At 37.5% G+C, this 25,382-nt stretch overlaps 1 protein-coding gene across 2 annotated transcripts in view; it reads right to left on the minus strand.

The window, feature by feature from the left end:
- The window catches only part of LOC130920244 (sodium/potassium/calcium exchanger 3-like), an 88,126-nt gene that overhangs the window by 20,753 nt on the left and 41,991 nt on the right, over positions 1-25,382 (minus strand). For both annotated transcript variants that reach the window (XM_057843309.1, XM_057843308.1), the window contains exons 3-6: positions 10,302-10,378; positions 7,161-7,235; positions 6,754-6,838; positions 6,529-6,632 (exon numbers count right to left, since the gene is read on the minus strand). In XM_057843309.1, the coding sequence (XP_057699292.1) occupies positions 6,529-6,632; positions 6,754-6,838; positions 7,161-7,235; positions 10,302-10,378 (341 nt within the window). The remainder of the gene's footprint in view (positions 1-6,528; positions 6,633-6,753; positions 6,839-7,160; positions 7,236-10,301; positions 10,379-25,382) is intronic.

Raw genomic sequence — 25,382 nt, forward strand, 5'->3', positions numbered from 1 at the left:
CAATTCATTGTGTGTGTGTGTAAGTACACTCAGCAACGTGAGTGGACTGATTCATTGAAGCATTTAATAAAGACAAGTATTTTTCTACGTTATTCTTGTTTAAAAATAATTTAGTAGGACAGGAATATGTTTTAAACATTTTTTTTTTTTTTTTTTTTAAACAATTTTTTTGTCGGTGTTAGATCGTGACTCGGTATAAAAACGGAAGTGTTTTAAACAGTTTTTGTTCTATTTTGCACAGGAACATTTGCTGCAACAGTTAATGTAAATAAATGTCAAATGGCATCTAGTTTAAAGTGCCTGTGACACAAAAAAGTATGTTTATTTCATATTACACGCGGTATTTTATGCTCCTGAATGAAATGGACCCCTTGGATTGGTGCAGAAGCGATCGATATATTTATTCAATTTTTTATTACAGCGCTACGAAATTGAGAGACTTCCGGCCACATTCTCGGATTGAAAATGATGGCGAATGTGACGTTAACGGATGACATTGTCTTCACTATACAGTCATACTATTGTATGCAAAAAGACTGTGGATCCAGCTGATTTTGCGGATTAATTTGTTTATTTTTTGCATCATGCCAGCCCAATGTGCTGCAGTATTTTGTTGCTGCACCAGAAAGAGTGGTGTGAACCTTTCTGGGTTTCAAAAAGAATAAGCAAAAAAAGTATGACAATGGAGCGAACATTGGATGGACGAGGACGTGAGTAAGCTACGTTTTCTATAATGGGATCATGGCACACGTTTTACCAGCGGATGAGGCCCGTACTCGGGCAGCCATGCGCTCTCGTCTGCGGTTCTCGATTGTGTAGAGACTTCCACCCCTCTCACCCCTCTTTGTGTGCTCGCCGAGAGAGCGCTATCCTCAGCTTGGGCTCGGGCAGCCACGCGCTCCAACATCGGCTTTTTTGTCCACCGAGAATGCACAATTTTCGGCGTTCATTTCCCTGCTGCGTCCCCGGCGATGAGCACTTTTTGTCTGCCAGGGAATGATGAGCCGAAACTTTCTAGCCGACGGGGGCTAGCCGATCGGTGAAGACAATCACCCCCTCTGCCGTGAGTGACATAAGTCGTGGCAGTTTTGTGTGATTTTTCGTGTTTGAAAGGCGAGGAAGAGACTTGGAAAGAGCTGCTCGGTGCGGGTTAGCATATAGCCTAGCTTTCACATTCCTCTTTTGTTTACACTATTTCCTCAGTCTCCGAGTCCCCACTGGGAAATGACAAGAGCCAGACTAACTCCGGTGGCATAAAATACCATTCGGGTGGTTTAAGAGGTCTGCAGTTTTGACCATTAGGCAGTAATTTAGCCCTGTCGTACTGAATAAATGCATTTTTAATATTTCATATTCCATTTAGCACAAGACTGTTATTTGTCATAACCATACAATTTATTTAGCAATCGGGGAAAATATTTAGATATGTAAAAATATTGGAGTAGAGAGAAAAACAATGATTATATTTTACAGTATGCTCTAGTCATCAGCCTCGTGTTTGTTGTTGCTCTGAATCTTCCTCCTCCGCCAAATACAACTCAAACATATATGGCTGCATGCCACAGGCTACCTCTGAATCGACAATATCACTTGAAAGATCCACACTTGAACTAGAATCGCTGAAAAACGCTTCCTCCTCCATCGGGCTGGATTGTAAATCCGCTGAAGATAATAGGTTCCCATAGTTGTAGTATCGTAATACGTATTGGATCGCCACACAGGGATTGGGATACTTATCGGATCATGACAAAAGCGGATTGTCCCAGCCCTAATTGTAATATCTAATATCAATAGTTACGGCATTTATAGTATTTTTTTCTGATGCAGGTAATTGTTTTTATTAATAATAATAATACAGTGAAAGTCCATTGTACTTTAGAATATATTTGATGTATTAATTTGCCAGTGTGATAAATTTACTGCACCAAGCCCCATAATATTGTGTGTTCCTACCTCATTATCTCACAATGATTACATAATGTACAATCTGGGATTGCATCACTGTAAATCAAGTGTGTGTATTTTTCAGAGCAGAGAGCTTACCCTTGTACTCTGTTCATTTGAATGCAAGCCCATCTCCTTGCGTGTCAGATGGCGCCAGTGAAAGGATGCGCTCTATTACACTGATCTACAAAATTTTGGAAAATATCTGCTTCAGAGATAAAAATGGCTAAATCGTACTTGCTGTGGTGATCAGGAATGGATAATAAAGGATTTTAGTGCTGGTTGGCAAATAATTAAAGATCTTTAATGGAAGTTATTAAAAAGATTCATTGGTGTTATTATACGTATAATACAGTGGTACCTCTACATACGAAGTTAATCCGTTCCAGGACCTTGTTTGTAAGTCGAAATGGTCGTACGTCGAGCAGGAGTTTCCCTTAGAAATACATTATAATTCAATTAATTTGTTCCACAGCCCAAAAACCTACACAAATCCTTAATAAATACTGCTGGTACTATTACAAATGGCAATTACACATAGCAAGCCAATAAATTATAAATCAAAATCGGAATAATATAATAAACATAATAATAACAATTCCTGTATTAATGTAACGAATCGGGTTATAATGTGGTGGATGTTTTTTGCTGTACCTGAACGCACCACGGGGCTGACGTGCCAGAGACAGAGAGAGGTGAGCTTGAGAGTTTCATTTTCACTTTCAATGTTTTCTTGAGAGCACAGTCAACTGTGGACGACAATGGGCGTTTTGTGTTGGATAAGTTGTGAAATAAATGATAAAAACATGGCGAAGCTTGCGATTTCTTAGGAGATGTTACCACAATAAGAATTGTCAGCTTAACTTATAAAGACTGGCGAACGATGGTCGGAGGAGGACCGTGGAGATGTATTGTTGAGCCATTTCACGGATACCCACCCAACGCTCATATTTTTCTATAATTTGCATCTTCATTTAGAAGGTAAGCGTCAACTTTTTCCTTGTTTAACCAACTGTACCACCCTTTTCTGAAACCTGTGTTGATTTTTCACACAAGAAAATCCGCCACGCATTCATCTGCGGTGCTGCCAAGTCGTCGTATTTTGAGCATGTCGTGGGACGTAGAAACAAATGGCGAGTCAAATTTTACGTCGGTTGTCGAAAAGATCGAGGTACCACTGTAATTCCATTAATTCATTCCACAGCCCAAAAAACCTACACTAAATCCTTAATAGATACTGCTGGTACTATTACAAATGGCAATTAAACATAGCAAAACAAACAAAAGTTATAAATAAAAATCGGAATAATTTAATAATAATAATAACAATTAATAATTATTCCTGTAAATGATGTAACGAATCGGATTCGAATGTGGCGGACACTTTTTGCTGTACCTGAACGCACCGCGGGGCTGACGTCACAGTGAGATAGGTCGGCGTGGTAGAGATAATACTTTTGTTTTCTTGAGAGCACAGTCAACTGCGGAGGACAATGGGCGTTTGTGTTGGATAAGTTCTTAAATAAATGATAAAAACGTGAAAAAGCTGGCGATTTCCCCGGCGATGTTACACAGTAATAATCATCACTGTAACTTATAAAGACTGGCGAACGGTGTCGGAAGAGGACCGTGGAGCTGTATTGTTGAGCCAGTTCACTTATGTGCACCCCACGCTCATATTTTTCTATAATTTGCATCTTCATTTCAAAGGTAAGCATCACTTTTTGCCTTGTTTCACGAACTTTGCCAACTTTTTTTAAACCTGCTTTGTAATCTCACACAAGAAAATCCGCCGTGTGTTCGTTTGCGGTGCTGTCATGTCGTTTTATTTCAAGCATGTCGTCGGATGTAGAAAAAAATGGCAAGTCAAATTGTACGTCGGATGTCGAAAAGATCGTGTGTCGAAGCGATCGTATGTCGAGGTACGACTGTATTTGTTTTATAAATTGTTACATTTGACATTGACATTTGCCACCGCTTATGAAATTTGTCTACATTAATGCATTTTGTGCACTTCCAAAACACCTGGATTTATGCGATAAATTATACCTAAATTGCTTGGATTTTGACATTTTGCAGATACTTTATCTAAAAAACTATAGGCAATTGACACCTTTGACCTTGTTTTTTTTTTTTCTAGTGACCCGAGTAAGTAGTAAAGTCTCACTACTTTTATCCAGAAAGCATTGTGCTTGTAGACTACTGTTATCCAGAAGTGGGTAGTAACGCATTATACAGTATTTACTCCATTACATTTACTTGAATAACTTGTTTAGAAAAATTGACTTCTTAAAGTAGTTTTACCACACAACACTTTTACTTGAGTAGATTTGTAAAGAAGACACACTACTCTTACTCCACTACCCTGGGCTACACTAGAGTCGTCACATTTTTAGAAAGAATAAATGATTTGCTAATGACCGCAATCTGGCCTGTGCCTCTTGACTAATCCGAGTAGAGATGTGCGTATGTCGACCTCTAGTGGTTGACCGTCATTTCTGGGGTGTTTGCACACCTATAGCAGCCCAGCGTCAGCGTCTGCTAGCTAGCGTGGACGTACCTCAGCAGTGTCAGCAACCTCAAACACCAGTCGCACCCGGCACTTTGCAATCTGTTTGTACATGCTGTCGTGTACTTTATTTTTCATTCAAGAACGTGAATCATACTGTGAGCAAATGTTATCTATTTGTTTATTTATTTCCCCGCGTGACCCCGGCACACTCGCTGCATGCGGGAAACGTACAAGATCACAATTTTAAGCAACGTTCACTAACACCACACATGCCACCAGTAGAAGACCGTATCTAACAAAAGGGCATTCTCAAAGTTGGCCAAGAGAAGAAAAGTGGACAACGAAAATTGCCGTTTCAATGAGGAATTGAATGACAGTTGTGCATCCATTTTACCAACTGCAAGTACCAAAACTATATGAGCTTAATATGCTTAAAGACAGTTGCTCTGATAAAAAGTGAAAATGTGAAACGCCATTATTTTATAGAGCACAGCTCTTTTGAAGATAAGTTTCCTCCTAAATCAGAAATGAGAAGGCAAGAAATTAACAGGTTGAAGTAGTCATATCAAGAGTCAAGCAAGGTATTGTTAAATCTATGACACAACAACAAATTGCAACAGAGTGCTAACTCCGAGTGTCGTGGGTGTTGGCCAAACATAAGAAGCCGTTCTCTAATGGAGAAATAATAAAAGAGTGTATGATTGAAGTGATGACAGCATTGTTCAAAGGGGAAAGAAAAGGTGGAAATGACAACAAAAATCAAACAAATCTCACTCTCAGATTTATCAACCACAAGATGCACTGAAGTACTGGCTGACGATGTGAGTAAACAGCTTTGTGACCCCCAAATGCCATTCCTCTCATTGTGCAGTGTTTTACAATTACAGTTACTGTCAGTAATTTTTATGTTTGCACCTAAATGACATAGCTTGTCATTTATGTTTTGAACAAATGAACATGTACTGTACTACTTGCATGTTTTCTTTTTTGTCCAGCAGTGTTTTACAGTTACAAAATGTACTGTCAATAGATATTGTTTGCACCTTAATGACAGATCTTATCAATAATTTTGTGTACATGTGTAAACATTGTACTTGCATGTTTTTATTTTTTGGTATTTTTATTTTCAGTCAAAAAAATGCTTTGTTAATTTATTTTTATTTAATCAGAATGTACATTGTATTCTTGTTTGGTCAAAAGAAAGCCACCTTTACGACCTTCGACCTGCCTTCTTTTTGACCGACATTAGTAAATGGACCCATGATTGTATGAAAAAAAATAATTATGGACCTTCAAGATTTGTATTTAAGCACCCCTGGATAGTATGTTACGTCATATGAAAGTAAAAAGTGTATTTTGGCGGATGGTGCATTTTGCAAAACCTCATAGATAATTACAACATCAAAACACTGAAATAAATCAAATAAACGCAGTGCAGTGGCTCCACCTTCCCTGAATGCATGCACGCTCCCGTGACCAGAGGAAACATTTTCTGACGGGAATACTACATTGGCATAACACCTATCCGTGGTGCAAAAACGTTGGGGACCACTGAGCTATCTTAAAGTAGAATAATAACAGTTCATATAGATGAAGTTGTGCTGAGAAAAAATAGCATTATTTAAAAATAAAAAAATAAAAGACATTGTAAACAGTTACTGACAATGTTTTTCATTACTTGAGTACTCTTTTCAACTAATACTTGTACTAGAGGAAATTTTTGGATGACCACTTTTACTTTCACTAGAATAATAATATTTAGAGGTAACACTACATTTACTTGAGTAAAGTTTTTACCTACTCTAGCCACCTATGCTTTTAGCTGAGTATTTTGATGCAAATCTGCAGTCTTTTGTCTGAGACTGACTAAGATTCATATATGATTATATATGATGTATATATATGATGAACTTTAATAATAATTTACTTACAGAACAACTGTACACATTTTCCTATTTTGACAAATTGGGGGCAGAAACAGAAGGAGAGCAGGAGGCAAACATGACAGTGACTCTGCTCACCATTGAATGCTACCAACCCGTCATCCAATCAGTACCGCAATTAAATCATACCTGTCCTGCAAAGAAGCCACACACGCCGATGATGCAAAGAATGTTAAAGACCGCTGAACCAACAATGGTCCCAACACCCACATCACCTTTAGTAACAAACACCCCTGTGAAGAGAGGGAGCCAGTTTGAATACAAAGGCACATAGAGTAAATAAAGTAGTAATATGTGAGCATACTGTACAGTATACTGTATGCGCTACAGTCATACGCAGGATAATCTTCATACCTATAATGGACGTGAAGAGCTCAGGAGCTGAACTGCCCGCAGCCATGAAGGTTGCACCAGCCACGTCTTCACTCAGATGAAGATGCTGTAGAGAAGAAAAGAACAGTTAAGAAAAACATACGAGCCCCAATATTGTTTCCATCCAACTTTCAAAATGTTACGTTGCTATGAAATGACTGCAACTCAAAAGGATTTTTAAATTAATACTGTTTTTTTGTTGATAATCTTGATGCCGTTTATTTTGTAATCGTGTGGATAGGTTTTAAAAAATGCAAAATGGAATGTACATTCATTGTACAAAGTGATATTGTCAAGCCATCTTAAGTCAAAATTAAGCAATTAACAACAACAGCAAGAAAAGTAAGTGAAAACTTCACAAAGACTAATGTTTGTCTATGTATTTATACCTCGCATATCTTCTCCAGGGAGGGAACAAAGTAGTCATCACATACCAGAGCTAGTGCACAGAACATGTAAATAGTCTGTGAAGAGAAAGATAAAATTAAGCATCAGTGGGTGTATCTACAGTATGTAATTCAATTCTTTCCAAGAGCTGTCACTGTATTCAACTCAAGTTTGAACTGAAATGTCACCGTCATTGCACTGAAAATGCCACAGCATTGTTACATGCATCCAATTAAGTAACATGTTCTCAGACATCCGTCTCAATCTGGGTACTGCATATGCAATATTTGCAGTTACCGTATTTTTCGGACTACTGTATAAGCCGCTTTTTTTTTCTTGCCATTTGTACGCTGCGACTTTTATAAGGATTATTTATGGATTTTTTTTTTTCAGGGGGGAGTTTATATTTTCTTGTTAAAAACAAAAAAATTGGATTAGCCATATTTTAAAAGAATGGCTTTTCAAATTTTGTGAGGGCATAGCTCTCTGGCGCTACACTTGCACTGAAAAAGCTTGCCAGAAACTTGTCAGACTAACTCCAAAACCCATGATTTTATTGATGAATATGGGTCCATCTGATACTATATGCTGCTACAAAAGAGCAATTTTAAATGGATCGTCATCCACTATTTTCTATGACAAGAGAACGCGATGTTGATTAGCCGTTTTCAAATGGCACTTGGAGGACTTTATTGCCACATTATATTACAACAAAGCTGTTAAATACGGCCTAACGCTAACCGTTAACCATTTTTAAAAGGATTTCATCCACTTGAAATGGATGAAAGTGATTTACAAGTGAATTCCATTCCTACACTGGCGACGTAACCGGAATTTCCGCGTAAATTGGAATTAACCCTTTGAATCTCAAAATAACGATCCAAAAACTATGTAAAAAGTCCAAAAGTATTGTATTTTGTTTAATGATGGAGGTTACACTGCCCTCTGGTGGCAGCGTTCAGTCTGGCTGGACAGACAGGGGAGCTTACACACTTGTCTGACATAGATAAAGCTGCACTCTGGTTTGACCCACATAAGACTGTAAGTACTTTCAGCTAATATATATTTGTATGCATTTGTGATAAGGCAAATTTAAATCTACTGAATTTACATATTAATCAGTCTAAATACATTTGTGAATACCAATTGTTTTGTTTTAAGTGTTTTATTTTTAAAATGCATGTCATTTTGAACATAAGTGTACATGTGTGTTACAGCTTTACAAAATGGAAAAAGTGAAGGAGGTAAAAAGTTTCAAAAAGCAAAAATTGCCTTGTTTGCTGTCTGTAAAGATGAACAACTTCACGGTTAGAGAGGACAGAACACATCATATTAATAATGTAAAGTAAAAGAATAAGATCTTGTGAGGTACAATAAGGTATTGTTTATTCGACTAAAAAAATGACTGGAGACAAAATGGTGGATGAGACTGGTGTCGTAAAGTCGGAATCGCGTAAGTCGGGTTCGTCGTAACCCGGAGACTAACTGTAAATACATTTTTGATCGATCAAACGTTTTGTGTAACATCAATGTAAATATCTAATGTTAAGACATGGACACCTGCGTCTTATAGTCTGGTATGGCATATATGTGGATTTAAATTTCTAAAATTTTGTGAAATTTGTCCGGTGTGGTTTATAATCCAGTGCGCCTTATGGTCTGGAAATTACGGTACATAATAGCATTTTTGCAAATAAATTGTCATATACCCACTGTAATATCACCACTACATCACCACTTGCTGTCACTGTCACTTATTCACGTTATTCCCATTCTATGTACACTGTAACTTGCGTTGTTTTGTTCTGTTCTGTTTTTAATCTCCCTTTTTGTACATTTGTTCTATGTGTTGCATGTTATGGCGAAGCTTTAAAAGTTGTTATACTCTGTACAATGACAAGAAAGGCTCTATTCTATTCTATTCTATTCTATTCTATTCTATTCTATTCTATTCTATTCTATTCTATTCTATTCTATTCTATTCTATTCTCCAGTGTTTTTAGTCCAAAATCACTTCTTTAAAAAAAAAAAAAAAAAAAAGCATCTGTCTATTATTTTATATTTTAATTAAATCATGCATCTTCTACAATACTTTGGGCTTGTTCATTGGACCATGCAACCACTGAATTTCAATAATGAATACAGCCTAGCAGCTACAACTGCTACATTAAATTCATATGCACCATGAAAAATAAAACGGGAAGTGGGGTAATTGCTGAAGGATAAATTGGTAATCTGATCTCATGCCGTTGTGCCACAGTCTCACACAAATGGATCATTAACTTTACATTGTCATGAATAATCTAATGGAATAAGTACAAGTACAATGGTAAATCTACTTGCAAATCATTCCGACAACAGGAAAAATAAATGCATTTTTTTTTTGTAAGACTTGCTCTAAATATTTTTTTGTCAGACTTCATTCTTGTAATGCACTTTTTCTTTGTTCTTTTTTCCCTAAACAACTGAACTAGTTTTAATATCTTGCATAAAATACTCTTGGAATGAAGCCTTAAACCCTAATAGTATCCAACATGCCATTTTTTTGTTCCACAATGTATTGTACCCTTCTCTGACATAGCTTCAGCCACATTATGGTTCCAGAGTCCCTTAGTTTCAGAATAGGGTTACTTTGTGAAAAAAACACATGCTCATTTAGAAAGAAAGACAAGTAAAACTGTGCGTGGGAAGATCGGCATCGCCATTGATGTTTGACATTTAGTGTAAAAGCTATCCAAATGCTGCTTTACTGCCAGCATGAGCCTCTATTAGTGTCAGCCACCCAGAGATCAGCGCACACAACATCATCATCACAGGCTAGATCACACAGAAAGTGTTGAAAAATAAATAAATGAATAAATAAAAAACAACAAAAAACAAAGGAAAATGCAAATGCACACCAGTTAGTCCTGAACATTTTATAATAACTAGTTCTTTGATATTTTCTACCATTTAAAATCAATATTATATCAACACTGTAACAATTATTGATTACCCTGGAAGAAATTTAGTCAAAAACCCATCCATTATATCCCCTAAAACCGAGCACATTACCTGGTTTATCATATGAAATATTAAAGTACAGGGCCTCATAAATGAATGAAACCATATTCTTGAATTATACAGACGTACGATTAACTTACACACAAGACATGCAAGGCCACAGCTCCTTCTGCTCTCTCTTTGTTTGTGAACAGGTCTGTTGGGAACTCATGTAGAGCTGCAAGAGAAACAAAGTCAAAGGGGAGATGTAGGCTTTCTTTTTTATTGTTTTCGTTTAAATTCATAAAAGGTTATGCACATTACAAAAAGGGATGTGATTCTTTTGTGTGATATCATGTTTTGGAATGGTGGGCAGTGTGGTCAAACACTTTAAAGGTACTGTCCAGTTGAAGTAAAAATTAAAAAATTGTTTGATTGGGCGAGCGTATAGGTTGTTTTTAACAAGCCTGCCAAACTTGCATAGGAAAAAAAAAAATCATGAATACATGTAATAAGTAGGGATGTCCCGATCGCATATTTTTGCACCCGAGTCCAAGTCACATGATTTTGAGAAGCTTCTGATACTGAGTCCTCATCTGATACTGAAAAAAAAAAGATTTTTTTTTAAACCAAAGTTCCAAATATGTTAGTTTCCCACTGTGCCACCTTCATAATGTGAATTACTTCTAAACAAGAATAACGTGGAAAAATGTTTCTCTTTTTTAGATGCTTCATAGATTGAGTCCACTCACCCTGCAGAGAATATGCTCTCACATACACAAGGAGTTGCCACTGCACACTTTTCAAGTTATCAAGTTTAATGATGATTGACAGATTTGTGACTTTGATTGCAGTGCTACCAAGCTTCTCTGGCAAGATCAAAGTTACAAACCAGTCAATCATCGTTAACTTTAAGTACTGAACGCAAGCCGGCCAGTTTGGCTGCACTGCACACAGAGTGTACGAGCATGAAGCATAAAAACAAATACCGTCATGTGAAAAAATTAGGACACCCCATTAAATATTCAGTTCTTTTTTAAGAAATCACAAATCAGTGTCTGATCTTGTTTTCTTTATCTCTGGAAAAGAAAGTGATTTAATTGCTGGTAAACAACAAAACTAAAATTGTTTTACTCATTTAACCAAACATATCAACAAAAATACATATTCTAACTGAGGAAAAAGTTAGGACACCCTACCACCTAATAGCTAGTGTTACCCCCTTTGGCTGAAATAACTTCAGTGAGACGCTTTTTGTAGCCATCTACTAGTCTTTGACATAATTCTGAAGAAAATTTGCCCCACTCCTCAATGCAGAATACTTTCAACAGTGACTGACTGTTAAAGTGAGAGAAAACACCATAGTGAGATCAAAGGAGCTGTCTGAGGCCTTCAGAAAGAAGATTGTAGACACTTCTGAGTCTGGTAAGGAGTTTCAAAAGATCTCAAAAGAATATAAAAGCAGCCATTCCACTGTCCGAAAAATAGTCTACAAGTGAAAGACATTCAAAACAACTGCCAACATGCCCAGGTCCAGCCAATCAAACAAGTTCACCCCGAGAGCAGACCGCTAGATGCTAAAAGAAGTCTCCAAAAACCCTAAAGTGTTATCACGGGACCTGCAGTAGGCTTTTGCTACTGTTGATGTGAAAGTGCATGCCTCTAAATTCAGAAAGAGACTTCACAAGTTTAACCTTCATGAGAGGTGTGTAAGGAGGAGACCTTTGCACTCCAAAAAGAACATGAAGGCCAGACTGAAGTTTGCCAGAGTGACTGTAGACAAAGTCCTTCTGGAATAATGTTGTTTTTCAAAGATGTATTTAAAATTGAATTATTTGGACACCAAGACGAGGACACGTTTGGCGTAAACCCAATACAGCATTCCAGTAAAAGAACCTCATACCAACTGTGAGGCATGGAGGTGGAAGTGTCATGGTTTGGGGATGCTTTGCTACAGCAGGACCTGGCCAGCTCACCATCATAGAATCCACCATAAATTCTATCGTGTATCAGAGGGTGCTTGAGGAACATGTGAGATCATCTGTAAAAAATTAAAGCTGAAGTGAAACTGGACCCTGCAACATGACAATGACCCAAAACATACCAGTAAATCCACCAAGGACTGGCTGAAAAGGAAGAAATGGAGAGTCCTGGAACGGCCAAGTCAAAACCCAGATAATAATTCCATTGAGATGCTGTGTGGTGACTTGAAAAGGGCTGTACATGTAAGAAACCCCTCATACATCTCACAGCTGAAAGTATTCTGTGTTAAATGTGGGGTAAACTCTGACCGATGTCAAAGACTCGTAGATGGCTACAAAAGGCATCTCAGTCAAGTTATTTCAGCCAAAGGGGGTAACACTAGCTATTATTAGGTGGTGGGGTGTACTAACTTTTTCCTCAGTAAGAATATGCATTTTTGTTGATATATTTAGTTTAATGAGTAAAAAAAAAAGTTAATTTTTTTTGTTTACCTGCAATTAAATCACATTTTCCAGGGATAAAGAAAAACAAGATCAGACATTGATATGTGAAGATTTAATAAAGAACTGAATATTTCATCGGGTGTCCTAATTTTTTCACATGACTGTATATTTTGTCAATTAAAAACCTGATCCTTTTCACCCAATTCCCAACCTCTGAAAATGGCGCGATCAGAAAGGGACGTCCCTAATAATAAGACTTTAAAAAAAAGGGTGGGATTGGTCTGTTAGGTCTGAGACGCTGTAGGCATATCGCATGGCTGTGCTCAAACCACACCCCTCCCCTGTGCCGACTGTCCATCATACTGAGCTACCTACAGCGTGGATGTTTCCTATGTCAACACAACCATGCATGTTTGAACCATTTGAGCCAGAATACAATTCTGAAGGAAAAACAAGCAGCGCACTGTGTCTGCAACAGAACGATATTTTATCCTTCGATCAAAGAGGAGGTTTATGGATGTAGTTAAAAAGGACATGAAGGTAATTAGAGCAGAGGATGCAGAGGACAGGGTTAAATGGAGACAAATGATTCTCTGTGGCAACCCCTGAAGGGAAAAGCCAAGCCAGTTCAAATGAACTACAACAACCCGCCTAGCTCCTTATACGTCCCATCAACGCAGAGACATGACAGGCACATCTGAAGTTGCGTGCATGCCCTCTACTGGGTAACCCGGAACCTACAGCCAATAATAAGCCTGCAATTAATTATTAAATTAATCAGCCCCAAGACAAAAAAAATAAAAATCAGCCTCCGAGGATCGATGAGTATACAGCGCTAGAATATAAATGCCAAGTTTTAACTCTGATCCATCCACGAATAACAGAGGAGTAGCGATTTTAGTTAATATCCTCACCAAGAAGAAGAACAACAATGAGAGTGAGATCATGAGCCTCCCCCTTGGCATCTAATAAAAACATAGGTAAGTGAATGATGAAAGTGTGTTTAGATTTAGAAGTGTGTGAAACTCCCTTTGTATTGCTCCTTGACTACCTCTACAGCTCCTTTTTTGAAGGCCAACACAGTGACGGCTGCTTGATTAAATTGTTAGAGAACCTTCAATTTTCCCCATCAAACATCAAGCCACTCTCATAGATGTCTGCTCCAACTTTAAGCAGGAGTTCAGTCGTATATAAGCCAGTAGTTCCATCCATGATCAGTGAAGTGATGGATAGTTATGTTGTGTACAAGAGATTATGTAGGCCCTCTATGCTTCTAGCAATCGATACATGAACATGAAGGGAGAATGTAATGTTTTGATTTGTGTTCAGGAGTCAAACCTGTTTATGTTCTGTCAATTACAGGAGTTTATGTTCAAATCCCAAATGTCACTAAATTGTTTGGGATTGAAGCACTATGGTTCTGTTAATGGCATACTACACATGAATAAATGAACACAACCGTCATTCATTCATTAACCTAAACTAGTAACACCAAAAGGAAAAAAATATATATCTTGCTGTAAGAGTTGCAGATCACTGCCACAATAAAATATATGTATTTGTGTCATCGTCAAACAGGACCAGCTTGAATAGTTTTGATATCTTTTAAGTTGTTGAATAAACTAGGGCCCAACACATTCTGTCTTTGCACTCATTAACACTCATTACGAGCAATGTTGTTGATCTTATTTTTAAAAGTAATTAGTTACAGTTAAAATTGATTTTTCCCTAAAAGTAATTGTGTTAGTAGCTCAGTTACCTCATTGTGAGAGTAATTAGTTACTCAGCAAAGTAACTGTTGTTACTTTTCATTTTCTACACATTATTACATTATACATTCTATAACATCTTTCACGTAAAAGATGTTTACAGTATGTTAACTGATTGAATTAAGCTGATATTTTCATTCCAAATTACAAAAAAAAAAAAAAAAAAAAAAAACCTTAGGTCACACTTGTTACTTTTTTAAAAAAATTCTCCTATATAGTAGTGTAACAGTATACAAACTTTTGAGAAAAAAATGCCTTTTTGCTTTTCCTGTTTTACGGAACCCGCACCGAACCATGACCCCGTACCGAGGTACGTACTGAACCGTGACTTGTGTGTATCGTCACACCCTTAGTATATATAGATATATTTTTCAATATGCAGGTGACACTCTGAATCTCCTGCCTCTCCTGTCTTTGCTCTAGTTGTTTTGACTAAAAAAAACATCACACAAGGTTCATGGAATTGTCATTCAAGAAACTTTTAGGACAAGTTACTATATTCACTAATTAAAAAAAAAAAAAAATCATTATTTTGTAGCGCCTACAAGGACAACGGCAACTTGGTGACGATAATGCACACTGAGCAGGAAAACAGTAGGTTATTTTCTATTAATTGTGCCCTCCTGGACGCCACAAACTGTATGTTAAAAAAAAAGTTGCCCGAGAGTTTAAAATGATGCTCGCCATGCTAAAGGCTAATGCTAACAAGAACGCAAATGCTCCGCTACTGCTCAGAGCTACCTACCATATCATCATCGCATTTGCAACAGCATCACCACCCACATCCCTCTTTACCCCTTCCTGCTCTGCTCTCTTCCAGGGAGCTGTGACAAAATCAGACAACTCGCGCGTCATTCAACCAAATTGTAGTAACGAGCCCCTTCACATTCTTAGTAACGGTAACAGCGTTTCAAAGATGGGAAAAGTAATTAATTAGATTACTCACTACTGAAAAAAAAATGCAGTTAGAAACACTGTTATACTTTAACGCTGTTATTGACAACACTGATTATGAGTATTCCATTTGGCAAACCCAGAGTGAAATAATAGTTCTTAAAAAAAAATACATAAAGTGATCTATGGATAGAAACCTGACTTGTAGTTCTTAAAAGATAAAGATTATAATGAGTTAAAATAATTTGATATTAAAACCCCTTTTTGATGATTTCGTTTTAATACAATTTGTAAAATTAGTTTAACTAGTAGGTCACCATTGTTGGGCGGTGACGTCACAAGGTTACACTGTCGGGCTTCCAAGGTATGACTCTAGTGACATAAACATGTAATCTGTTCAACCCTTTCAAATTGAACCCGAGAGGAACATTAATGATCAATACAGCACTGTCGATATTTCACAGAATGAGCAGCAAAGGCAAAATGAACAGGAAAGACGGGATGAGACGTGATGACAGTAGGAAAAAAAAAAACGGTGTTCTGCCAAAGTTTGCTACATCGGCGAAACGTCTACAAGAGCCGAATTTGACAACCAAAGTACTACTGTGCGCTTCCAGCTTGTTTTGTTTAGATGTATACAGACAGAACATACCAAAGATGCCTTAAGAAAATACTTAAACGTAGTAATATCAAATAAGGGTGGTTTAAATATGCTACGTGAATAATGACAACAGATCAACAATCTGCTTTAAAGCTACTACAAGAAAACACTATGCTTAGAAGTATGAGATGGAAACAAATGCAAAAAGTATTTGAGAGGAAATGAAAAGGTAATAAAAGACTCAATAAAAACACACATAGTAAGTATTCGCCGCTTCTAACTGATGAGCGCATGTGTTGGACGTCTTGCCGCATAAAAGGAATTGCCGTAACCCGATAGTATTCGTCGAGTGACTGTGGCAATCTACGTCATCATCCCGAGCGTCTATTAAACATGGCGCCCTCCGTAGGTCAAAACATGTACTAAATATTAAAGATTTTTAAATCAATGGCAATATTTTATGTGTTTCTAATAACATATTTTAGTAAAAGAGAACAATTGTGGCTTATTAGAGCTTGCAAGTCTTTAAGTCCGAGGTTCCCTTTAAGGACTGCTTTTTCAACTCTCCTCTGACCTATTTGTGCTGAACGATTCTGCACTCATTTCCACTGCTTTATTACTGTACTTTAAGCAATTCTTCCAATGCCCAACCCCCTGTAAAAGACCACAGAGGTTAAAAAGCAGACAGCCTTTCAGAGAATCAGCTGGTTGGATTTAAAAGTTACAATCCCAAACTGGTGTTGATTTGCTCAATCTCAACTGGACCGTACTGCTGGCCTAGCTAGAAACGCTACTGTTTACCAAAGCCTATTCATAACTGGCCATATACTTCAGATTTCAAGTTACCTGACTAATGCTTTTAATTCCATTTATTTATTTATTTATTTATTTTATTTCTAATTCATTTTTTTAATTGTTCTTGTTTCTTGATGTTTCATCAACTTTCTTGATGATTTCATTTGATTTTGATGTCTCATTTTATTTGTGTTTTTGGATTTTCGTGTTATGTAAAGCACTTTGAATGACCTTTTTTGAATAGCTATATACAGTAAATAAGTGCTATATAAATACATTTGCCTTGCCTCGCCAAGCGAGAGGAAGAGGGAAACAACTTTAATGGCAAGTTTTAAGGAACATATACACATAACGGAATAAACACACCACAACCCAGAGTAGCAAAAACCTATAGAAAACTGAAAAAATGTGATGCTTTATGAGAGGCAAGTCAAGCTGACTGACTATGTCTTAAATTCTTCAAAGAGTCTGCAAGGAGGGAATGCTAATTACTGCTCCAAGAAGCGTGAAGTCCAAGTTCCCATGAGAGGTAAGTACACGTGCAAATGCGATGCATAACAACACACCCATAAGGAACCCACTGAACCTTCAAATAAACAAGGTGCTTTCGACACATCGACAGCAAAAACGCGGCACTAAATGAGAGACGTGTGCACTATATATCCACTGCTGTCGAGGTGGATGAATATGTTTGACACTTTCTGAATAAAATGTTTTTTGCAAACCATTTATAATGTTTTATGTTTATTAGATACAGATAATTATATTAATTTTGAGTAAAATAAAAAGTACCTCCTTATTTTAAATAGTATACTATTAAAGCAGTACTTCTCAAATAGTCGGGCACAATATGTTCAGGCAACATACTTTTTTGCCGTTCTAGAATAAACTGTAATTGCACATCCACTCAGTGGGTGGCAGTGGTGCTCTCGTTTTCAGAGTGTGTGCAGTATTTTTTAACCAAACAAGAGCACACAACAAAGCGCAGTGGAGATATGAAGAGCTAAGACGAAAAAAATATGAGGAAGTGTATGTAGTGTTTGGCTTTTGGCATTGACTTTTATTACAGCTGGAGACGAGGAAAGACCAGTCTGTTTACTGTGTCTAAAAATGTTTGCAGCTGACAACAGAAAGCCAACAGAATAGAAAATAATTGAGACACACTGAATTTGTGAGAAGGATGAGCCTGTCTCTGGCAACACAATGTTTTTGTTCCTACTGTGATGGACGACAAAGACCTCTCTTATCTTATACTCTATTTGTGTTTCTCATTGCAGTCGAAATTGGAAAACGATATTTCACAAAGGAATCTGTGAAATGGTATGCTGTCTTACATGAGGAATTACATTGTAAAACAGTAATTTCAAGAAAACATAAGAGAGAGTAATAGACTGTAAAAAAAAAAAAAAAAAAAAAAATGTGTATATGATCCGGAAAGAAAAAAGCCAGTTTGTTCCGATAAGGCAGTAGAAATAAAAGCTCCTGTCAGATCAGGGGTTCAAAAGCAACTGATAGAAAGCAAACGAGTATTTAAAGTTTATTATGTCTGTGGAAATTAAAAGTATTACAAGGATAACTATGCTACTTGACATCCATTAGGTATTCTTGGTATGCCCTAAGGCCACTTGATTAAATACCTTAGTCCGGAGGCATATTTAGCTCATGCTGAAGCTACATCAGCACCTCTCAATGTGGAAAAGCAGTTGGTGTTTGGACCGCCACGTACTGTGAGACATGGTCGAATGCACCAGAACAAGACAATCACTCCCTCCCTCCAAAATTATGGCGCATAAACCAACATTGAAAACGGTATTTTCAGTTAATATCATGATGGGAAAATGAACATATACACAGGAATTAAAACAATTATAAATAATAACATGAGAAAAAAAGACAAATATACTGGAAAGGGCTGTCAAATTTATAGCGTTAAGGGGCGTTAATTTTCTAATTAATCACGTTAAAATAATTAACGAATTTAATGCATACGTGGAACGACCCACTCATGCATTGCCGCAAACAGACTACAATGGCGCCGTTTTACATTTATTATAGAACTACGAGGCAGAGACAAGTGAGTGGAGTGGACACAGGCATTCACTGGGGCCGTGTTATTTATTGGCATAAGCTTTGGCATCTCTTCCACAACAATTATAACTAATGTGGCAAGCGACGTGGGGAAGAATGACAGTAAATAATCTTTTTCTTAACACCCTGTATTGAACTAAACGCAGAGAAGATATAATATTTGCGGCCACCACTGACAGTCATGGTTGCCCAACTTCCCATCATGCATTTGGTCGGAACAGTTAAGTCGCTACATATCATTTACTGAAAGCACAACAAAAATAATATTCCTATCTCTCCAAAAAAAAAAAATGTTCACAAAAAGAAAAGCACTCAATGCAAAGAGAACTGGCATTCCCAATCAAAATAGCTATGCAAAATAATACTCAGACTTAGGTCAAACTCTATTCAAACATTTCGTTTAGCTCAAGAAATACACTAGATGGCAATATTTAGTCACAATATACAAACTATCAGAGGTCTCGTACGTTGCGAAGTCAACACTCAAATGAACGTAAGGTACAAACGAAAATATACATATAAAATTACTATAACTTGTACTCACATTTATCTTTCTATCCATGGATCCCTTTCACAGAAAGAATGTTAATAATGTTAATGCCACCTTGTGGATTTATTGTTATAATAAACAAATACAGTACTTATGTACAGTATGTTGAATGTATATATTGGCCTTGTCTTTCCATTCCAAAAATAATTTACAGAAAAATATGGAATTTTTTTAGAGCTGGTTTGAATTGCAATTAATTACGATTAATTAATTTTTAAGCTGTGATTAACTCGATTAAAAATTCTAATTGTTTGACAGCCCTAGAAAAAAAATTAATCAGCTTAGAGGTGTACATTTAAGTATAGAAAAAGCACACGTTTGTGTTAATATATAAATGCTAAATTAAATAATAAATAAACAGGGGTTAAAGTGGCTAGAATTTCTTGCCAGAACTCCTTCACATCAAGGTCACCACTGAGCCAGAAGTGTTTTATTATTATTATTTTTTTTTTTTTTATAATGGGTGGGGGGTGGTCAAACCTCCTAAACCGCAAAGAATTTTTAAAGTAACATACAGTACATTAACAACAATATGTACAAGTGACTTACATTATGCACAGTGAAATTGAATGTATCTTGCATATAATGCAAACATTGGCTTTTTTTTTTTTTTTTATATAATAAGGAAATAAATTGGGAGCCCAACATAGGTAAATAAACAGAAATAAGTCCAAAGCAAGGGCGTAGGTTTGGTCTCAATACTGGTAGGGACGATATAACAGCATAACCTGCATGCACACTTTTTGCTGGTGACGGGACATTATTAAGACCAAACAAATTGGGTGAACGGTGGTCAGGGCTACAGTTCTCACCAATATGAAACTAATAAATTGATATGCTAAATGATTAATGCAAAATAAATCTGTATTTACTTATACTAATTTTCACACAGCAAATTTATAACCTGTTAATTTTTCTTAAATCTAGTCGAATAATTTTCTTCCTCTTGTTTTGAGTGTTAAAGGCTAGTTAACAGATCAATGTGTGAGCTTCTTCCACTTAAAGTATTACTTAATATGACAAAAAAAAAAAAAAAAACTTCTTAGTCAGGGAATAACAAATATAAATAAAAATGGAGCCTTCCTTCAGGGCGGAGGGCATGTTGTAATTCTGTCGGGCAGCAAGTGAAAAGGGATCAATGTCAGCCTGAACATAATGAAAGTACTGTAATTCACTTAATTATGGTAGGGTCAATTCTATCCTTACAACATATGGGAAGACAGTCTAATTAATTAACTATATAACTGAAGTCATTATATATGGCATATAAGGTTGCTTAAAAGTTGGTGGGGACAATTTGAGTATCCTGAAAAGATGGTAGTGTTATGTCCCTACCGTCCCTATGCAAACCTACACCCTTGGTCTAAAGTGCACATTAACGATATTGCCAAATGTATCACATTTGAGAAAAGCATTTCTGGACCTGATTGCGGCAAAAAACAAAAATTGTTTAAAACCTTATTACGCTCAATCTCACTTTTGTTACTGTATATTTGTTTTACCATGAGAACTGCATGTAATGCTGAATGTATCATTGATGATTCAAATTAAAAAACATACTGTATATATAGTTTTATATACAAATTAATTATAGAAATGTTCAAAAAATGTAATTGTGTTTAAGGACCACATAAAGCTTACAATTAAAAAAACAAAAACAAAAACAAAAAAACCAGAACTTTCTATTCATTAGTTCTGGGGTCAGTCATTATAGGGTTAACATGGAAGATGTTCTTAACCTCCCCATCAGAGCAAATAAAATAAAATAATTCTCTTCAATGCTTTCCTTTCCCTTAAAGATCTGATCAATTTTCCATTGCATTGCCCTTTTTTATCTCATTTATTCAAAAAGCTTGTTCATATTTGCTGTCCCAGAAAACATGTGCATTTGAACCAATCAGAGCTAACTATCCATGCTGATCACATGTCAGTATGTCAGCCAATCAGCCACCCTCTCAGGCCAGGGAGGTTGTTTAGCGGCGCGCATGCGCATATCAACATGACTCGTCAGACACACGCTGGGAGAACTCCGTAGAATAAATAAAAGATAAATATCGGTGGAAACGGATTACGCTACACAAGCACTTCCTTAGGCTTGTTGTAAACACTTGTGAACGTAAATCTGACGCTAGTAGATATTTTTCTTCTTGGAGAAGCGTGTGTGTGGCAGCCTGGCAGTTATATTATTTTAACATGGAGGTTTGACCGTTGCAGTCATATTTTCAGGATCAACGCACCGTTCCGCCCCTGAATTTAATACCGAAACGGCGTTCCGGACCTTTACAGTCCACTTTCACCCCTGTTAAAAATGAATGCTGTATCGCTGCCCTAACTAAGTAAATGCAAACATAGACACACAGACACAATAGTGATATTAAGAATTATTTCTTCATCAGCAATCACCTTAGTCTCTATTGTTCCTCACTACATCATCGTCAGTCCGAGTAGTAATCAACAATGAGGCCTCAGCTTGCTTGCCCCAGCCCGCCTCATTCTGCCATTAGAGCGCACTACTGCACACTTGCCTGCCTGCCTGACTGCAGCATCTCATGCCAGTCTAATTTGGCAGGGAATTTTGAAGGAGCCACTGCTTGGCACCAAGGGGCTTTGACTGGAAATATAGCATGACTTAAGTTTGGCTTGTTTCCCCAGTGCTCTGTGGCACCTTTGCTTTCCCTTTCTGCTCTGCTGAACATGTTCCGAAGAACAAATTTGTCACGCAAGCCAATGTATCCTCACATTTGGGTTTTATCTCCTCTTCCTTAACCTAACTTCCTCAAAGGCTTTCCTGCTGCATCATAACAAACTTGCAAGGATAGCAACATTGCCAACTACCCTCCTGACAACGTGACTTCAGGACACAATGAACAATACACGTTTTTAGAACCCAAAAAAATACAACAATCATATCATGTTCTGATGTGTTGTAGAGTCGTAAAGTGGGATAAAAACATGGTTGCTACAAAGACAAGTTGCCTATTTCAATGCTCCAATGATACATCACAAGTTGAGTGACTGTTTGCCCATTTTAATAGACACCATGTAATAGAGCCTGACGTGAACGTTCACAAAATCCTGACTACGCTTCACGCCAACGTGATATGACGCAAATGGACTGTGATTGGTCCGCTCAGACTGTTGTTTCCGGTTCAGCGCGAAATCACCGCCATTAACAAAAATTCTTGCCCTACACTCAAAAATGTACCAAGCCGATGAGAGGATTATCGAAGAGGTCCGCAAGTACAACCACCTGTACAAAGTTTCATCAAAGAAGGAGATTGCTGAAAATACGGGGCTGGAGGTCAGCAATTGCATAAAAAAATGAAAGAATCTACGAGACAAGTATGGGTGTCTTCGGAAGATAATCGCAACCCGAAGAGGTGACCCAGCCAGCAAAAAACTGCCAGCTATTTATCACTTTATGACGTATTTTTGGTTGGTGCACTTTATCATTTATTTCGTACATTTATTTGCTGTGAGTCTGTGACTTATTTGCATTTCACACTTCAAGTATATGGAGAATAAAGCATAGGTTTTGTGTCAAAAGAGTTTTAATGTATAATTTTCAACAACACACAGTTCACACACTTGATACATCATCACTGATTGAAGGTGCCTCGGTGTGTTTATGATAACGTGTTTACCATCAAGGCTTCCAACGCAGTTTGGGAAGTTCCATAGCCACCAGAAATCTGCTTTGGCGTCCCACTGGCTGCTTGTAGGACACGACAAAGAACTCGGACAAAACGCTGGACAACGCAGCTTGCTGGCTTGCACCCGTTGATGAAATTCGTAATTCATGTGACTGCCAGTCTCTGTGCGGCATCAACAGTAGGACAGACCACCTCTGCAACCGTCTTCTGCGTGACCTGCGCCTCAACATTTGTATGATCAGTCCAGTGCCAGAGGCAGCAAAGAGACCCCAAAACATCAGGGAACCTCCACCATGTTTGACTGTGGGGACCGTGTTCTTTTCTTTGAAGGCCTAGTTTTTTTTCCTGTAAACTTTATCTTGATGCCTTTTCCCAAAAAGCTCTACTTTTGTCTCATCTGACCAGAGAACATTCTTCCAAAACATTTCTGGCTTTCTCAGGTAAGTTTTGGCAAACTCCAGCCTGGCTTTTTTATGTCTCTGGGTCGGAAGTGGGATCTTCTTGGGTATCCTACCATAGAGTCCCTTTTTATTCAGACACCGACGCTTAGTACGGGTTCACACTGTTGTACCCTCGGACTGCAGGACAGCTTGAACTTGTTTGGATGTTAGTCGAGGTTCTTAATCAACCATCCGCACAATCTTTCGTTGAAATCTCTCGTCAATTTTATTTTTCTGTCCACATCTAGTGAGGTTAGACACAGTGCCATGGGCTTTACACTTATTGATGACACTGCGCACGGTAGACACAGGAACATTCAGGTCTTTGGAGATGGACTTGTAGCCTTGAGATTGCCCATGCTTCCTGACAATTTTGCTCCTCAAGTCCTCAGACAGTTCTTTGGTCTTCTTTTTCTCCATGCTCAATACGGTACACACAAGGACACAGCACAGAGGTTGAGTCAACCTTAATCCATTTTAACTGGCTGCAAGTGTGATTTAGTTACTGCCACCACCTGGTATGTGCCACAGGTAAGTAACAGGTGCTGTTAATTACACAAATTAGAGAAGCATCACATGATTTTTCAAAGGGTGCCAATACTTTTGTCTGGCCCATCTTTGGAGTTTTGTGTAAAATGATAATGATTTGATTTTTTTTCTATTCTCTTTTGTGTTTTTGCTTTGCAAGCAAAATAAATGAAGATATTACTACCAAAGCATTTGTAATTGCAATCATTTTCTGGGAGAAACAGCATTATCTGACAGAATTGCAGGGGTGCCAATAATTTTGGCCAGCACTGTAACTGCTCCAAACGTTTTGGGAAAGCCAGCAACTGCATTAATAGTCGCATTTTATTTGCTTTTACTGTGAAACACAGTATCTTAAACTTACATTTTCTGGTCAGTTTGGGACAGCACACCCATAAGACTGTTCTGAGAGACGCCAGCACCAATTATCACAATGTACTGAAATGAACCAGGCGCGATGAAGGGCAGAGCTAAAAAGGGTTTTGTCATTTGTTACATGCCATGAACTCTCCCATAAACTCTTTGCTGAAATGCTAAAATGGTAATATGTCACAAATATATTTGTGCCTAGAATTTCAAAAATATTTACACAAAGCAGAAATGTTTCCTGTCCTTTCTGGGTGAGCTGGTTTGTGCTTTGTCTTCCAGGCGCAGTACTCTAAGATGCAAAATCGGCCATTGCAATTTGTCACAGGTTTGATGAATCACATTGCACATATGAAATATGCTATTTGCAAATACTTTTCGCAGGTCACGCCATATATGTGGCAAATTTGCCTGTTTAACAGACGTAAGAAGCAGATCAGCTTATGCATCTGCTTGGATGAGCAATCATGTTGCAGTTGTTATTGCAAGCACAAACCTTTACTAAATATGTCCCTTTTAATACCTGCTTTCTTTTGCTGTCTTGCAGGGAATGAAGCCATATTTCATCCAACAATAAGGTATTTTTTGGTGTCATACTTCAAATAAAAAGCTTTCTGTGTTGTCCAAGGAGAAACAACAGCAGTACCACTTTTTGTCTACTGCTCTTATTTCATCTCTTCTAAATATCAACCTGGATGTCTTACATAACACTAGACGAAGCTTCATATGTTTCACAGGAAAGCTCGGGTGAGGATATGTCAAAATACCCACATACAGTCTATGCCTTAGCAGCAGTGAGAGGACGCATGGATGCAAATCCTTCCCTGCCCAATTCTTCGTGATGATATAATACTTTTGGGTGGTTGTCAAAATGAGAAAGCACTGCTAAGTGGACTTGACACTGGCAAAGTGAAATTAATTTAGTGGGGTAACGGTGTGATTATTTGAGTGTGAGGCCATTGTACATATTTCTGTCTTCATGTTAACTTTGAAAATAGCATAATATTGTCAGTAATTTTGATCGCTCAGTATGTACCGTATTTTTCGGACTATAAGTCGCAGTTTTTTTCATAGTTTGGATGGGGGTGCGACTTACACTCAGGAGTCACTTATTTGTGAAATTATTAACACA

This window comes from Corythoichthys intestinalis, chromosome 8 (genome assembly GCF_030265065.1).
Source record: "Corythoichthys intestinalis isolate RoL2023-P3 chromosome 8, ASM3026506v1, whole genome shotgun sequence".
NCBI lineage: Eukaryota > Metazoa > Chordata > Actinopteri > Syngnathiformes > Syngnathidae > Corythoichthys > Corythoichthys intestinalis.